The sequence below is a fragment of the Bidens hawaiensis genome, unplaced genomic scaffold, assembly GCF_021521415.1.
Source record: "Bidens hawaiensis isolate Kalapana, Puna unplaced genomic scaffold, B.hawaiensis_p1.1 tig00033145_1, whole genome shotgun sequence".
Taxonomy (NCBI): Eukaryota; Viridiplantae; Streptophyta; class Magnoliopsida; order Asterales; family Asteraceae; genus Bidens; species Bidens hawaiensis.
The window spans coordinates 133458-151271 of record NW_027495669.1 but is presented as its reverse complement, the minus strand read 5'-3'; the positions used below and the strand labels follow the sequence as shown (position 1 = coordinate 151271).

At 36.3% G+C, this 17814-nt stretch overlaps 1 protein-coding gene across 1 annotated transcript; it reads right to left on the bottom strand.

Moving 5' to 3' along the window:
• Positions 1-5673: 5673 nt before the first annotated feature.
• On the bottom strand, positions 5674-11235 carry LOC143584504 (cell division control protein 48 homolog C-like). Its single transcript, XM_077066540.1, has 10 exons — positions 10183-11235; positions 8750-9366; positions 8510-8662; positions 8317-8433; positions 7690-7794; positions 7194-7259; positions 7030-7094; positions 6737-6938; positions 6496-6660; positions 5674-5978 (listed from the first exon to the last, which is right to left on the bottom strand). Exons 1-10 carry the CDS (start codon positions 11150-11152, stop codon positions 5931-5933), a joined length of 2508 nt encoding a protein of 835 aa, XP_076922655.1. The 5' UTR covers positions 11153-11235; the 3' UTR covers positions 5674-5930.
• Positions 11236-17814: the final 6579 nt, after the last annotated feature.

The window sequence follows — 17814 nt, the reverse complement described above, 5'->3', positions numbered from 1 at the left end:
CAAAAGTGTGCTCAGATTACTTAGTGCTTTTTCATTTTCCACCAAACATGCTCGGGAGAAAAAGTGTGCTCGGGAGCAAGGGTGTGTTCGACACAAACTTGAGTTTTCTCTTCACAAGCATAATTGTTCAAGACAAAACAAAGTATGCTCAAAAAAGAGTCTGCTCGAATAAATAACAAAGGTTGCTCGAGACTTAAAGATGATAGTTTTCTTGAGAAGACAAAGGACATGCTCTGGATTTCACAAAGTGTGCTCGAATTTGATGTGCTCGATATAAGATGTGCTCGAAATAACCTGTGCTTGAGCCAAACAAAGATGTGCTTGGGCAAAACACCTCCTGTGCTCGAAGCAACACTTAGTCATTTTTCATACTCGGGTCCAATCTTATTTGTTCATAGTGTGCTCGAGACATCAAAACTTCATTTCTGCGTCATCAGTCACTGATTTGCCCTTGTAGAACATGCTCGAATATTCACTTTGCATCTGCTGCAACAAACAATGATGAAATTGCCTTTAGTACCTGTTCATTCTTGACTTGTACATTCTCCTTATCAGTTTGTACCATCGGCAATATTTTTCAACAAACATCTACTGTTTGTGCAGCACGAGCACACAAAACCCTAATTTTTCAAATCCAAAATCAAGTTTCGGCATCTGAAATAAATCATTGTAGCACCATCCAAGTCATCTCGAAATCAAAGAAACCTATCTTCATATCATAATCAACCTTTTCAGATCTAGAAATAATCAGATGAACAGTGTTGCCCCAAAACGAGCCAAATAACACTGTTACATCAGATCTGGACCGTTCTGACCAAATAAGCATGAAATTGATGTTGGATCTCCAAACGAGTCATCAACCCAAACATCAATCCATATACTTTTCTCCGAATCATCAAATAATTTCAAAACCCCCAAAAACAATTTCAACGAACTTCATCGTTTAACGTTCATAGTGGATTCAAAAGCGAACTGAATCTGTTCAGCGGTTAGTCTGAACGATTCAGTAACCCATGCTCTGATACCAATTGACAGGTCCGAGCCCCGGCGCGAAAGCGTGAATAATCGGTCTTAAACTACGGTGTGGAGCTCGGGTCTAGGGTTAGGATCGAATCTCACTCGTATTCACTCTTGAAAGATGTTTGGACGGATGAGGTGTATTGGAGAGAGCCTGATTTGATTAACAATCAACAATAAAGTAGGATGAACAATTGTAATCAAAACACAAAAGATAGAAATGGTAGTATGATAATATTAGTAGAATGATTCTCATAAAGATGAAACACTCATACATACAATCGATTAAGAAATATCAGCCGCCTCCAGGAGAGCTCATCCTGAAGGCGAAGACTCTCTCAAAGGGATAAAACCCTAAATCTCACACATACACAATACAGTCACTCATACTAGACAAATGAATAAAAACATCTATTTATACTAGTCTAGCATGACTTGGTCTTCAAGCCATCCACCCTTGGTTGAGACCAACAATATATTTTTCACCCACAAATTAATTCGATGCATCGGTCTAAAATATAAGTCCCAACACTATCTTGGTTAAGGGTTTTTTCCCTCGTGATCAAATCATCGTGTTCATCAATATCACGCTTATATACTCGTTATTATTGAATTGGTACCTTACCTCACATAACATATTTTGATACTTGATCCTTAGCTGATTTTTGTCCAAAACAGTGACCACATCGCGGCACGTATGATTTTTATGTCTTCGTTTATATATATTATAGATAAATATAAAAGTAGGTTTGGTGTTTTGAAAAAAGTTATGATTTTTAGGAAACATTGAAATCTAATGTTAATGTGGGATGGTGAGGTGAATATGTAAGGGAGTTAGTATGTTTTGCATCGGAGATGCTCTTACAACATAGAGTAGTTTTTTATTTTATTTTATTGTTATGGTTATAATTATATGTAATTTTTGAATTATTTTGACGTGTTTCTTTTATGCCCCCACTAATCAATAAACTAAGAGGAAAGGCCTATCCTTAGCTTATATGTAAACCCAACCTTAAACCCAATCTCTCTTGTAGGCACAGCAAAAGCATGAAAAAAGAATGAAAACAGAGATAATATCTGATTGCCTTACATATTCAAGTCAAGAAAACACATATTACCTATTACCTAATATACACCTACCAAATACTAATGCTAAAAAGGTAAGTTTTATTTTAGGTTGTGTCATGTCAGAAATTCACATTTTGCAGGGAAAACCTACATGATGGCTATCTTCAAACAAATATCATCGCCAAAATTTGAGATCAGTTTCCCCTTATTCATCAAATTTCTTAATGCCCAATAACCATTGCCAAACCAGTAGGCTGACCCGCAACGTTGCGGCGGGACATTTGCATGCATCTTTGGCGTCTTTGGTCCTAGATCTGTTATTTATCATTTATGGTGAATGTTTAGAAGTGCATGTCAGTAACACCTGTGTGGCTGTGTCAAACGAAGTAACCAATAAAACTTCTAGTCTTCTTTTAAGTCTACATTCTATTTGTGCATTATTGTATGGTAAAAATTAACAAACAATAGAAGTAACATTTAACTTTTTTCCATACATATTTTAGTATGTGAACTCGACTTTGCAATTCGGAGTTATAATAATATATCTAATTATGTATAATTGGTCATTTCAATAACTATCTTAAAAATTATATTTGTCATTTTTAATATGTTATAATGAAACTCAAGACATTTCTACAACAGTGAATTAGTAATAATTGGTAGGTAACTGGTTAAAAATAATTTGATCTGAATTATGTATAGCATACAATAATTTGGATATGATAAGAGAAGTTATGAGAAAACATTGGTTGACAAAACTTTAACTTCAAAAGTTTACATTTTGAGTTGATTAATAAAGAAATTATATACACTTTGACGTAGTAATGAGTGGGAGAATATAAAAAGAAATATCAATGATAATTCTCATAAATCATGGGACACTTGAGAGTTTTGTGCAACTCGAGACCAAAACTAAAAGATGGGCTTCATGAAACTGAAAAAAAAAAAAAAAAAATCTATAGAACAGCTATGGAAGAACACAGAGTTCAGACTAGTTTATAACCTTTAACAAATTAGGAACACGTTAGTAAAAAAAGGTTTAATTTCATTTGACAAACACAACTAAATTTATTATAAGAACCGAGCAATTACGCGAAATCCATACCTTAATAGTCAGGGAATTACACATGCAAAGTTAATTGAATAATTTAGGTTCAAGAGATCTAAGCATGAGAGACCAAACCCTAGAAACGGATGGTCACACGATGACTGAGATCGGGAAGGAAGTGATTGTCGCTCATTGGTTCTCTCTTTCGTCGTCCTTTCTCTTCACGCCTCATTCACGTTTTCTCCCTCTGTTTCGCTTTTTCTTGATGATGGTGTGGCATTGTCAAGCGGTAATGCACATGTGGAAGTCGGTACAGCTCATGAAACTCATGGTACAACTTTTGATGCAACAAATCTCCCAAAATTGTAATTATATAAATTTCCGCAGGGGGGTGGTGTTTACTGTTTACTAACTTAAAAAAACTCAACTAATTTAGCTCAAGCCAACTGGCATGGTGAAGTAAAAAAGCCCACTTAAGTCCTAAATATCTAATAAAACCCACATTAGAAACCCAACCATTATAACTAAACCCAACTTCAAATACGAATTTTCGGCCCATTTGGTGATTCAAAGTTCAAACACATACATAAGTAGATTTTGATTGTAATATTGGGTATGATTTTGGCTGAAATCATTTGTTTACTTTAAATGGACTTAATCGTATTAATAAGTTGCTTAATATTAAAATTCCACTTGAGTTTTATATGAAAGGAATTAGTAATGATGTTATATGTCATGCTTCTTGAACCACTTAGTTTTTTCTATTGCATTTTTTTCTTAAACGGGTTATGGTAAGTTTGAGCTCAGCTTTCAACTCTAACAGAAATATAACGAGATGAGTAGACTCAGTACTAACTTCCACCTAGACCAATTTCTTTTTAGATAATTTATCAACCAAGGGTTTTATCATCAAATTCATATTACATTCATTTATATAAATTTTAAATTTTGTTGGGGGATATTGCATCAAAATGGGTATCTTGAACTTCTGAGAGTCGTGATCACACTTTTAGATCAAAATATTTAAGGTTCACAAAGGAATTGATCGGATAAAACTCAGAATTTAGAGGAAGAATCAAGTATGAAGGATAGGATATTATCAGAGATTTTGATGAACCAGCAAATGAAACGTTTGATCAACCAACAAAGACAACTACCTTTTGCAGTTATCATCAATTTAAAATTCAAAATGACGCTCCTATTTTGTAACTGAAAAAAATGAAGTTTAATAAAATTAAATTTCTAATGGGTTTTTACAAAGTAATATATGTCACAGATAAAAATTTTCCAAGCTGACCTGGTCGACCCCAACCAAGGGCTCTAGCCCTTGGACTCTGACAAGAGGCGTAAGATCAAAAGGTGTCTACCCCGCACCAACTTATTAGGTTCATATTACAATTAATTTGATCAACTAAAATCAGTAGCAAACTTTAGATATTACAGTAATATTAAGAAAATGATCACTTGGCCTAGTTGGTTTTCTCTATTGCATTGATCAAAGATTTGAAGAACGATTACATATACAGAAACTGAGATTCAATGGCTTTGTCTGCTATGAAAGAGTAGGTGTAAAAAAAACCAGTTTGGAAACAACCTGGGCCAATGCCCACTTCTAAAACCAGTTAAATACAAATCGATTCCAATCCGGCTCAAACCACCGGAATGCCCACTTCTAAAACCGGTTAGATCCAAATCAATTCCAATCCGACTCAAACCACCAGTTTATTTACCAGTTTCCCTCCCATCACCTGAAACTAGAGGCGTACAAAAAAACCGGTTCCGGACCTGACCCGGCGGTTCCTACCCGGAACCGGACCTGACCCTACCCGTGGGTACGGACCCGACTTCAGGTTCTTCCCGAAACTGTACCCGAACCGACCCGGAAATACCCGGTCAAAACCCAACCCAACCCTACTCTACCCTACCTGAAACCCGGTCAAATACCCGACTATACCCAGACCCCGGTTTTGACTTTTGTTGACTATACCTGGAACCCGGTTCCTGAAAATACATGGTTTGTGCACCTCTACCCGAAACCGATTCATAACCCGACCCAATTTTCCTGAAATCAATTTTGAACCGACCAAACTTCCAGTTTGTATACCCGAACTGGTTTGAAACTGATCTAATCTAATTTGTATAGGGTTAAAGAGTATTTTACACCAAAAACGGCTTATGACCCGAACCAGTTTTTTCTCAAACAATTTTGACCAAAGTTGACCAAACGGATTGTTTTACAACCCGAATCGCTTCAGGCACATAACATAGATACCGTTCTTATACAAGTTTGCTACATAAATACATAATTGTGCCAAGATCTGTCTAGCTTTGTTCGACTCTAGTCCGGGCATACAGAAAATCAAGTAGCCTGACACGTTTCATTTAACCCATATATCTAAACGATTAAGTTATTATCACCTTGTAAACTTGTTTAACAAGTTGTTTCTTGAATTTGATTGCTGAGGATCCGAACTTCAGAAGTATATCAACCAGTAGATACATGGATTAACCGATAAACAAATTAACTTCTGAATTGACACCCAAAACAAACTCAAACTCGATGTATTACTCAAATCAGCATATTTCCGGTCTCTGTTCTAGCCTACTATCAATCTTGTACCCATACATTATAATGATTTAAATGCTATATTTTGAAAAACAAAAATGGACACCGCCCTTTAACGTCGTCAAGGTAGATGCAACTCGTTCTGAAACGAAACAAGTGTCGAACTAGAAGTATGTATGTCAATGGTACCTTCATATAAACGAACGACGTGCAACAAACCATACTCCACATTCATGATGCTTTGAAGCTCCCTGACAGTACTTGATAATATTGTTTTTGCTGCAAGAATACAGAAAACGCACATTATTACAACCACTAATGTCTACTGCAAATTGAGATCAAACACAACTTCTACTTTTGGATATACGAGTCATTATAGCACTATGAGTTTGTATGTTGTCAACTATGCTCTGAGCAATGATAGATTTATAAAGACAGTGACGAAATTAGGGGTGTTAACTGTTCGGTTTCGACAAAAAATGTGGGTCAAACCCCTTTCAGCGATTTCAAAAATAACAAATCAAACAGACATTCTTTAAATGCTTGGTTATTTTTTTTGTATTCATATACATAATCACATATTCCAAAACTTAAATTTTTTAAAAACGAATGAATAATAAAGGCTAAAAGACCCGTTCCAGATTCCAAAAGCATGGCCCGTAAACTACCAAACTGCATTAATCTCAACGAAACAAAAAGGCAAATTTGTGCTGGTTTAGGTGGTTCGATCGGTTTGAATGGTTTACAAAAACAACCCTAAATTGTTTATGAACACAAAAAAAGAGCAAGTTTATACCTTATCAGATACGGAAGGTGTGATTTTTCCCAATGCTTGCTCAAAATGGACAGCTTTAATAGTATGTGGCATGCCACCAAGACAGCTTTCTGATGTCCCCTCACGTGCAGCAGCTTCAATTTTACTAAATTTTTCTTCAACAGCAACCATGGCAGCTTCATTCATCTAAAATATGAACAAACAGGTTAAACAAATGAGACAAACTGTATTGGCTGGTTGGCGAGTAAAAAAGGTCACAGACCAATGCAGAAAGATCGGCTCCACTTAGATTTGCACAAGCCTCACTCCGTGCAATAGCAATCAAGTCCACATCAGCATCTAACGGTTTACTCCTAGAAAGAGCTTTCAGAATCAACCCTCGCTCGTCTTGATTTGGTAGAGGAACATACATAAGTTTCCCAAACCTTCCAGGTCGTAACACTGCTCGGTCCATCACCTCTGGCCTAAAATAACAATGGAACAAGATAAGTAACTAGAAACTATTTGTCATGAATAAGTAGACTTTTGAACCAAAAGAGGGTGTGTTCTTGGTACCTATTGGTAGCACCAATAATGTAAACGCCCTTGCGTTGATCAGCACCGTCTAGCTCTATCAATAGCTGTAAAAATATAAATAAATTTCATACCTTGGATATGACAAGATTATGAGCATAAAAACTTTGAAAATGTTATGCACGATGAAAATATAAGAATCTTACCTGGTTTAGAAGCCGCTCAACAACCCACCCCCCTTCTTTTCCACGCTTTGTTGTCAGAGCATCAACCTAAAGAATTAATCCAAAAGGGGTTGGAATCAAGCTTAAATCAACCATTACAACTTCTATCATGAGTTTAGTAATAAATTAGAGAGAAAAAAATAATTTCATATATCCCTTCAAAACTTAATATAATATCATATATACCCATTTTCAAATTTGTGACATTTATATCTTTCCTTAAATCATACATTAGGATTGAGAGTTGGATTATAAAAAGAAATAGAAGATTATAGTGGTCATACTATAAACTGAAATTAATAAAATGGGTGAATATAATGGGTTCATTATATTATTTTTTTGTTGGGTAACAGTGTTATGCGAGTTTCAGATATATATTAAACTGCTCCTAAACTAAGCATATGCATAAACACCATATAGTGAGATTACGATAATGAGTAATGACATTTATAAAAAAAATTCTAGAGAGAACAAAAACCTCATCGAAGAATAATATGCATGGTGAACATGTCCTTGCACGACTAAATATAGTCCGTACTGCCAACTCACTCTCGCCAACATATTTGTTAAGAAGCTCCGGACCCTTCACAATAATAGAATATCATAAATTTTAGGATATAAAACATTAGATGAATTAAAATATCAACAGGTGTAATCATAAAGCCAATCGTGGAGTTACTACAAATCAGCTTGCTAAGAAATCAAATCAAGCCAAGCTTAAATGAACCCGAGCCTAAACTGAAGACCATTTTTAATAAACGAGCCCAAGTTCAAGCTTCATATACAGAGGTTGACTATGCTTGCGAGCCTAAACGGGCCTATTATTATATATAAAAATACCATAATTGGTGTTTAACATGATAGATATATACAACATAACAAGATTACTATGTATATAATTGTGATGAAAATAACTACAATATAAATATTGTGTTATATAAACAAAATTAACAAGTGAAAAATCGAGCCAAGCTTAAAAAGTAACTCAAGCGCCAAGCTCGAGCTTTATATATATAGTTCATAACAAGCCGAGCTCGTATTTGGCTCACACGACACGGTTAAACTCATAGATAATATGTTGAGAAAAGGAAAATCAGAAACAGACCTTAATGTGTATGAAATTTGCTCCTGCTTCATTAGCAACAGCTTTGGCAATCAATGTTTTCCCACAACCAGGAGGTCCATAAAGCAAAAACCCAGTCTCCAAATCAACTCCATATTCCTAAAAAAAATAGAAATCAAGTATGAAAAAATCCCTTATTAAAATCAGCAATACCGTTATATATTAAACTAATTACCTCATACTCGTCGGGATATTTTATACGTCTAACTATGTAACGATCAAACTCCCTTCTCAACAAATCAAGACCACCAACATCTCCCCAATTGACATTTGGAACACTCGAAAATCCTTCTCTTCTAGAAGACGGTTGAACCAATTTTGCCGCCACCTGTATATAATTTAACAAAAAGTCAACAAAGTCAACATCAACAATCAAACAAATTTGATAAGTAAACAACAAACTATCTCTTAATACCTCAAAGTCAGACATTGTGATGCTTAATTTATCCATTTCTTCAGGAGTCCATTCCTTCTTCCACCAGTCTTCATTTTGCTCACTATCTGTACTTTCTATAGAAAGTACCATCTTTCTTAAATCAATAATTCTCTTCATAGCAAGATTACCAGCTTTATTCACCAAAGCCGCTAAATCCGCTCCAACAAAACCAGGAGTTGACCTTGAAATTTTAACCAGATCAAACGCGCCTTCAAGTTTCAAATTCCGTGTAAGCACAGAAAGAATCTTTATTCTAGCATTTTCATCAGGGACACCTAATGATATCTCACGGTCAAAACGTCCTGGCCTTCTTAATGCTGGGTCAACGGCATCAGGTCTATTAGTAGCACCAATCACTAAAACATAACCCGGTTTGTCACTTGGCAGCTCTGTGCTTTTGGAATTCTCGTCTGGTTTAGCGACCCTGTGAGATTCATCCATACATGTCATCAATTGTGTCACGATACGTCTCTCCATCTCACGTTGAAGGTTTTCTCGTTTTGAAGCAATTGCATCAATCTCGTCAATGAAAACTATAGATGGTGCAGTTCTATATGCTTTGGAAAACAATTCTCTTATATTCTCTTCTGATGCACCTGATACGTTAAGATGGTATGTCACTTAAAGCTATTGATGCAAAAGAATTATAGAAGTGGCAATTTCATGTACCCCTACAAACTTGGAATATCATATATACTATATAGCCGTGCCTAACTAAATATATCATATTTCATATACGCCCTTACAAAATAGTTAGGATACCAAATATACCCAATTCATCAAAAACAATTTAATAAACGATACCCTTATTTTTCTAAAATTTTAAAATTTTCATATATGCCCATTTGTAGCTTCTATTTGCCCATTTTTAACTTTAATTCTTTTTAACCATTTTTTAACTTCAAACTTATATACTTTTACACATCAACAATAGTTTTCTCATAATATTATACTTAACTTTCTTGCTTTTTTCCATAGCATACATACATTCGAGTTCGATTATCTGACAGAAGAGACGACAGTTCGGTTCGCTCCCTTATCGACGATGTCAATCAAAATGCAAATAAAACTAATAATTAAACAAACACAATGGAAAGGAGTAGAATGATCATTAAGTAAAATAATCATGAAAAGTTGTGTACGTATGATATTTTTAGTTTTAGTTGAGTATATACGAAATTTATCAAGTTTGTAGGGGTATATATATAATATATTCATTACAGTATATAGATTATTTTTTAAAACTAATCCCGTACAGTCTCTTATCCGAATTTCTGCCCTAAATGTTTCAGGTTTGGCATCGCTAACTATAGCAATTAGGACTTTCAAACACATGATCATAAACTAAATATTATTTTTATATGTAATGCTAAGGTATATATAAGAATTCAAGTCAAAAAAGCAAACGTTACCTGATATACCAGAGACCAACTCAGTAGCCGATATCTTATAAAACGGACACCCAGTCTCATTCGCAATCGCATGAGCTAGTTTCGTCTTGCCACACCCCGGCGGCCCATGCAACAAAATACCAGACATCGGTCTCACCCCAAGCCTACGAGGCAACTCGGGATGATACAAAGGAACAATCACCTCCATCTTTAACTCATCCAACACCGCATCCATTCCACCGAGGTCCTTAAACATCGGTCCATCATCTTTCCCATTCACATCACCACCACCATTATCAACATCATGATCATCAACACTCAATCCGTTCGAATCATCGCTCGATTTATGTCCTCTAGCCTTAACTTTCACCGCTCGTGATTTAACCGTTTTCGCTTCCTTCAACATATCTAACTTTTTCGTTTCCTTATTATTACTATTAGTAACCACCTCCAACTCTACATTTTTTGCCGATTTCGTGTACTTGTTACGAAGCATCGACTTCGTTAGATCAAACTCCGGCTCAAATTTCAAACTGTACACGTCATCCTCCGACGTCGACACCGCACTTATATCATCATCATCTTCTTCTTCGTCCTCAGACTCCGACTCCTCGGACTCCGATTTCGCCTCAACTCGTCTCCTTGCCACGTGTTCCGTCTCCAATTGGAGCAACCTCTCTTCTCTACTATCAACTCTCTTCATTTTCTTACTCGCCGGGGATGACGTCATGTCATCGTCATCATCAAAACTGAATGATTTTTTATTACTACTACTTTTGTTGTTGTAGTTGACCGAGTCTAGGTTTTGTTTGACCATTCTGGTGAACAATTGGGGTTTGTGGCGGCCGTACTCTGGGTATTTGGACCGGAGGCCGTCGATGACGTCGGTGATGGACGGCGTGGAGCTGCCGTAGGTTTCATGGACACGGCGGCGTAGCAGTTTTTCGAATAAAGATGACTTCACAGGCGTCTTATTGCCTGATTTGCCCATTGGTGATAGGTCAGTCAGGTGGCGGCACAGATGAACAAGCGAACCCTTTGGTGGTTTTGGTTAAATAGGAATAGTGTCGTTGGGGTTTTGTATTTTGACTTTTAAGTTTTAGGTTTTTACATTTTTAGCAAACACGTGTTTGGATTCACAATATGCCCACAAGTTTTTGCTTTTCAATTTCATAGTTAACAAAATAACAAGGTTGTTCTTCGGGTTTCAAAGTTTTATATTTGACCTGAAGCCCGACCCAAATCTCTCAGAAAGATTTTCCGTGTTCGGGATTTTTCGGCTTGAGTTAATTGGGTTTCGCATATCTAGAAATCAAAACAAAAAATAAAAAACCTACAATGCTAAAATTAAAACAACATATTCTGCTTTACTTGTAACGCAAATAATCAAATAATAAACCAACATAATTTGATAAAACAATTTAAAAGAAGATAAAACTAACTCGAACCATAATCATTTCAGTCGGACGTGATTTAATTGTTCGATTACGGTTGCTATTATTGTTAAACAGAAAACATAAATACACAATAAACAATTGATCCACAAGAGTTGGAATGGCAATAGTCGATTAGGGTCAGATTATAAATTCTGATACTTTAGCCTATTATATTTAAAAATATATTTCATTTCAAAAGCTTCGTTTTTAGCAGGATTGGCTTTGCTGTTCAAAAGGGGGTTGCGGCGCAGCTTGTTGCCCGTTTGCCTGCCACTTTATTGTAATCGTTTTATAGTAAATTATATAACATATCAAAACCCTAAAAAAAAAAAAAAAAAAAAAAAAACTAAAAGTGTATTCTGGTTTTTCGACTTGTCCTGCAACTTATAAATCAAACCCGAGAATCAACCCGAATTACTTCAGTTTGAGTTCGGTTTAGGCTTTTTTCGGGTTCGGATTTTTCAGTTCATGTACGAGTTTTCTCGGGTTAGGTTTCGGGTGAAAGTGACAACCCTAACCGACAATGACGTAATACAACATTAACCACAAGTCACGTTAGTGTAATGCTAAGTTATATATGGAAGTATGGAACACTTAGGTTACTTACAAGTACGGTCATCTAATAATTCACTCATTTACTCTCATCTATTATCTTGTTATCATGGTCACACATTAATTCTCACGCATGAGGGAGAACTATTCTCTATGTAGTTATTTTTCTAGAGAGGTTAACCTAGTTGTCAGTGGAGGTGAGTGATGCGTGTCCACCATCTAGCCATGTTTCCTTCATCTTCAGTATTATTTATGTTTTCGTTAGTTGGTTGTTAGTTTTATGTTAGTGGGTTAGTGCATGTACTAGGTAGTTTTCTTTTTAGTTTTTATCTTAAGCCTATTAAAGACATGACTTTTATATGTTTGGTTGAAAGTAATGAAATGAAGAGGGAATGGAATGAGTATGAATGAAATGAACAAGGGAATGAAATGGATTATGTGACATTCGTCAATTTCGGGTCCTATTTGTATTCGTTTATCATGTAAACCGACCCATTTTGTAAAAAGAAACCTTTTATATAATCAAAATGATGGATTTTATGTTACGATATTGTTTTATACTTGTCGGGTCTCAAAAACATCCTTTTCGGTCCTTAAAAACACTTTAAAACAACTTCAGGGGCCAAATCTGCCAAATTTGCAAGGTTTGAAAAGTCTGGCCGCCCAACCCATCGCGATACGCGATGGGTGAGGCCCCTATGCGGTCGCATATCGCGATCCCCTGCAAGTCAGCATGTTGTTTGTTGTTGTTTGCGCTTTACATCCTTTTATCCAAATTCGATTTTTATACATTAGACCTCTTGCATAACCCTTTCAATCTTATCCTATATATGCAAGACTCTCTTTGTCACAACCCCCGAACTCATACTGATGACCGTCGTTTGAGTCAATAAAAAACCTAGTTAAACTATATAGATAGGATAAGTAAGGTATCGTATCCACTAGGAGTATGTGGTCAATGTAATCGTGTAAACAATTTCAATATTATGAAATAACAGATTTAGTGCTGATCACATAAGCAATTAAGTTGAATTTAGAGAATTAAGCAAACAAATAAGTAAACGAGTTTCAATTAATTAACAAAGCAAATCACACCCGGGACTTCAAGTATGTAACTTACAGTAATCTCATGCAACCTAACAGATTAATCATTAACGGTTAACTACAGACTGATCAACTAGACAAAACCTTAGGCAACAATAATTTCTTTACATACGACACTTGTTATCAAACGGTCCCTGCCAGTGTAACTCAGTTAAGGGCAATCGTATGTTTTATCGTATTCAGCCTAATCAAACAACCATATGATCAATTATTATAGCAACTGGTAACAGATCGTTCAGACCAACGTAAACCTAAACCGACCGAACACACAGAAATACTAAACATCAATAATCATAGATTAACCATAAACAATTATAGATAAATGTTCTTGGTCACATGAGGAAACTGAAATTGTTACAAACTTTGCATCCAAGGTATGATTCGGAGAAGACTAGCCGGGCATCGTCATCGATAGATCTTCAATTATGATGAGGAAGGCCATAAGGATTGATCAAGAGATGATTGGTAGCCCTGGAATTCACCCAAAATCGCCTAATAGCTGCTGTTGGTCGTCAATACTGATGAGGGTTCGTCAAATAGAAGATATAGGTCAAAACCTGATTTTTCCCGTTTTTTATGTCCATAGCGATACGCGATGGACATATCCTCATGCCATCGCGTATTGAGACCTAAGAAAACCTCATATTTGGATTCCTCTCGTAGAGAAACCCAAAATTCATATTTTATGGCTCCCTTAACTCATTTTCTAGCCCATAATATACTCGTTTTACTTCATGGTCGCATTTTGACAACCCATCTTGTTTAGTTTTAGCATCGGCTTATGATTTCTTATCCATGCTCTTCCCGAATCCTTGTAACACTTCCTAAGACATCAAATAATGCTTTGGTCTTCCCGATATATCATTCCATGCTCGTACAGGTCTCTCATTTAGCATCTTTAGCGATCAATGACCTGAAATACAAAAGCACGTATGAAGTACCAAAGTTCTAATTGTATTCCTCTCGTCGAAAAACTCAAAATTCATATATTATGGCTCCCGTAACTCATTTTTTAGCCCAGGATATGCTTCATTTACTTCATGGTCGCATTTTGACAACCCATCTTGTTCACTTTTAGCATCGGCTTATGATTTCTCATCCATACTCTTCTCGAATCCTTGTAACACTTCCCAAGACATCAAATAATACTTCGGTCTTTCCGAGATATCATTCCATGCTCGTACAGGTCTCTCATTTAGCATCTTTAACGATCAATGACCTGAAATACAAAAGCACGTATGAAGTACCAAAGTTCGAACAATATAATCAATAAAACTACATAATTAATACACTAATATATATACAAAATACCCGACCTTCACATCCCCACACTTATCTTTTGCTTGCCCTTAAGAAAACTCTAAAGTAAACATTAACCTCCATCATAGGTATGTGAATTATCGACATTAATACTAGGAAGGTTTAAGGTCATACCCAGTTTCCCAGAGTGACACTTTCTAGATTGACATCCCACAAATAAGGTTAAATGATACTATAAAAAAATAGAGCCGCCCAGACGAGTGTACTTTGTTTCTGGCTAAGGCATACATATTCATACCCCTCAAACTATCAACACTCCTCTTGATTTAATATATGGACTAGCAAAAGATGTGCCAGTATATGTCTCTGCCCTCAAATACCAAGTATGAGTTACAACTTAATAAGCTTGCAGGCCAGTCTTATCTACACCCATTACCCACCGGTTGCATAAAGACTCGGACTAAGGTTTTGCTGAGGCTTAGGTTGGATGCGGAATAGGCATATTTAGTGACTAAGGTGAATGAAACCTATTTTACAAATACACAAACAACTAATCAAAAATAAACAGAATGCTAATTACATAACTGAATAAGAACTAACTTTCTTTTTGGCTTTTTGCTGAATTTTCAATTTTTTTTGTGCTTTTTTTTTGTTTTGTTTTTTTTGTTTTTTTTTTTGTTTTGCTTTTTTTTGAACTGATAGATAATACACTGAATCAAATAATTATACAACTCTGACAAACACATATTTACAACTCAACCGAGACATACGTACACTGTTTACTATGCTCAACAACTGACTATATACAACTCGATAACGAACTGGATTTCATCACACAGGGTTAAAATAAAATGAAGGCCAAGGCTGAAATGGTGTGTAATGTCTGGTTTAGCAAATAAACATGAATGAGGTCCAAACAGGCTCCTAGGGGGATAATGCCGGGTAAGGAAATATATTTAGTGGAGTAAAAGTGTATGTAAAGGTTTTCTAAAGTCCTAATCTCCATACAGGTGGTGGTATTAAGATCTCGATAAGCATGTGATAAGCAAGTTCTAACTCTGTAAAACATACCGGTTTCCCTCAATCAATGGTGTAAGACATGTTTTATATCTATTATATAATATGGGTATTAAGTATAGGGGGGCCATCTCACAATATGTTTGGAATAATGGGCTGCCGATATGAAACATGTATACTCGTCCCCTTGACTCGTTATCCCCGCCTAAACGGCCCCATTTTCAACCTCTCTTTTTGAAAACATTTGTGAATAAGACTATCGAGAAGCTGAAAACCAACCATGACCAGGATCCTATAACTTGGCATTAATGACAATAATTAACAATTAACAACTTTGGTTTCCGAACACTCTTCGAGGTACTATCGGGCTAAAATTTTCAAATTTCCTTCATCCCCACACTTGAGGTTTACATTTTCCTCAATGTTAAAATATTTAAACAATTAATGAACATTTGAGGGATGGGGTTGAAATTGATTGTTTAACAATTTAAAAACTCGGGGCACAAATGTGATGGTTAAACTAAACAATTATACAATTACACTTTTAACATTGAAACTAATTAAAACAAAATAGATTATGAAACTGAAATCACCTGATATCATTGACAATAGAATGGAACAATCGGCTCGCGAACTCTTGTAAACACTCGTACATACTCGTCTCAACCAACTACCAAAACTGATAACCGAACCTGCAAAATCTCAAGATGTGTAGAAGCAAGCTTCTCACAAGTGTAAGACATAGGTCTTTTAAGAGTTATGAACATGAATTTCTGTTAATTTTATTAAAACAATTACCGAGCCGAATTAAGTCATTTCATAATAAATGTTGTTAAACAAGTTAAAAATGTTAAAAGACCTAACTCACTTTCGTAGGAATCGCGATTTCATTTAGCGTATGCAACAAGCCCTTTAAACCCCCGGGTAGCCCGGGTGGACGAGTGAGGTCTCGTGAGGGTTTATAGTGAACTACATCCACAAAGTTCTAAATACAACAAAATACACACGTACCTGGATTAACCACAGCAAAATGAACATGAAAGCACTCTGGGTAGTTTAACTGTAGCATTTTCAAACAATGGTAACCGTTTATCACGATCTCCACACTTAATTTCCAATATCCCATTAGCACAATTAATCACCGCATGTGCTGTGGCAATGAATGGCCTACCCAATATGACTTGTGGTTGTGTATTATTCACACGTTTAGCATAGTCAAGTACAAGAAAGTCAACTGGGTACAAAAATTCCTCCACCTGAACCATTACATTAGTCACCATGCCCCGAGGAAGTGTATGAGTTTGGTCTGCCAACACCATGGTGGTGTTTACCCTTTCCAATGGGCCAAATTCATACTGATCATATAAACTACCGGGCACCATTCTAACACATGCTCCAAGATCTAGAAGTGCCCGATCAGTTTTAAATTTTTCAATTTGAATTGATAAAAGCGGCACTCTTGGGTCTTTGAGTTTACTTGAGGTGGTATTATTCTCCACCTCCTCATCTCTCATGTTAGTTAATTTACCATTTAAACATTTTTCACATGTGCAATTTTCACAAAAAGACATTTCATATGTTTTTGCATCTGATTCATTTTGGAAAATTGATTCATTTTGACCGACACAATCACTCTCACCACTAACATCTTCCACCACCCCCTCAACAAACTAAGATGGTGAATCAACTTTAACAACAGAAATTTCAAAATGAGGTAAAAGACTTACAGCATTGATGTGCACATTGTTTCCCTTCTTGGAGCTTGAGCTGTAATGGTCCGGGTTGACTTTAGTATCGCTCGGGAGTTGACCTGCGCTCTTTTGCAACTTTGCCATATCTGCTGCGAGCTGATTAATCTGCTTTGACATTGCCTCTGTTGACTTATCATGTAACTCAAACTGTTTCTTCGTTTCAGCCTTATGATCTGCCATAATCTTCATCAATGCATCCAACTTTGAGTGCACAGACTCATCCACATTTACCGAGGACCCCCTCTGCTGGTCCTTATTACCCGATGAATTTCCACCCCGTTACCATCTCTGTTATACTCCCAATTCTGATCATACGAACCTTGCTGTTGCTGATAACCGCCCTGGCGGTAATTACCCTGCGACCTGTTTAGGCTCGATCCCTGAAAGTTCGGGTTCAACTGTGTAGACGCGTTCCCGTAAAGAAAGTTCGGGTGATTCCTCAGTCCCGGGTGATAGGTGTTTGAATTCAACCCTTGACCATTGGAATCCCCGTAAGCATAATTAACTTCCTCGGGTTCATCCTCCTTGTCATC

What these genes read in the sequence shown, in the direction of transcription:
- LOC143584504 (XM_077066540.1), bottom strand. Translation starts at nt 11,152, where the DNA reads ATGGGCAAATCAGGCAATAAGACGCCTGTGAAGTCATCTTTATTCGAA. An exon ending in TTGAGCGGCTTCTAAACCAG is followed by an intron (nt 7,095 to 7,193) that starts GTAAGATTCTTA and finishes ATATTTTTACAG; the next exon opens with CTATTGATAGAGCTAGACGG. An exon ending in CACCTTCCGTATCTGATAAG is followed by an intron (nt 5,979 to 6,495) that starts GTATAAACTTGC and finishes GTATTCTTGCAG; the next exon opens with CAAAAACAATATTATCAAGT.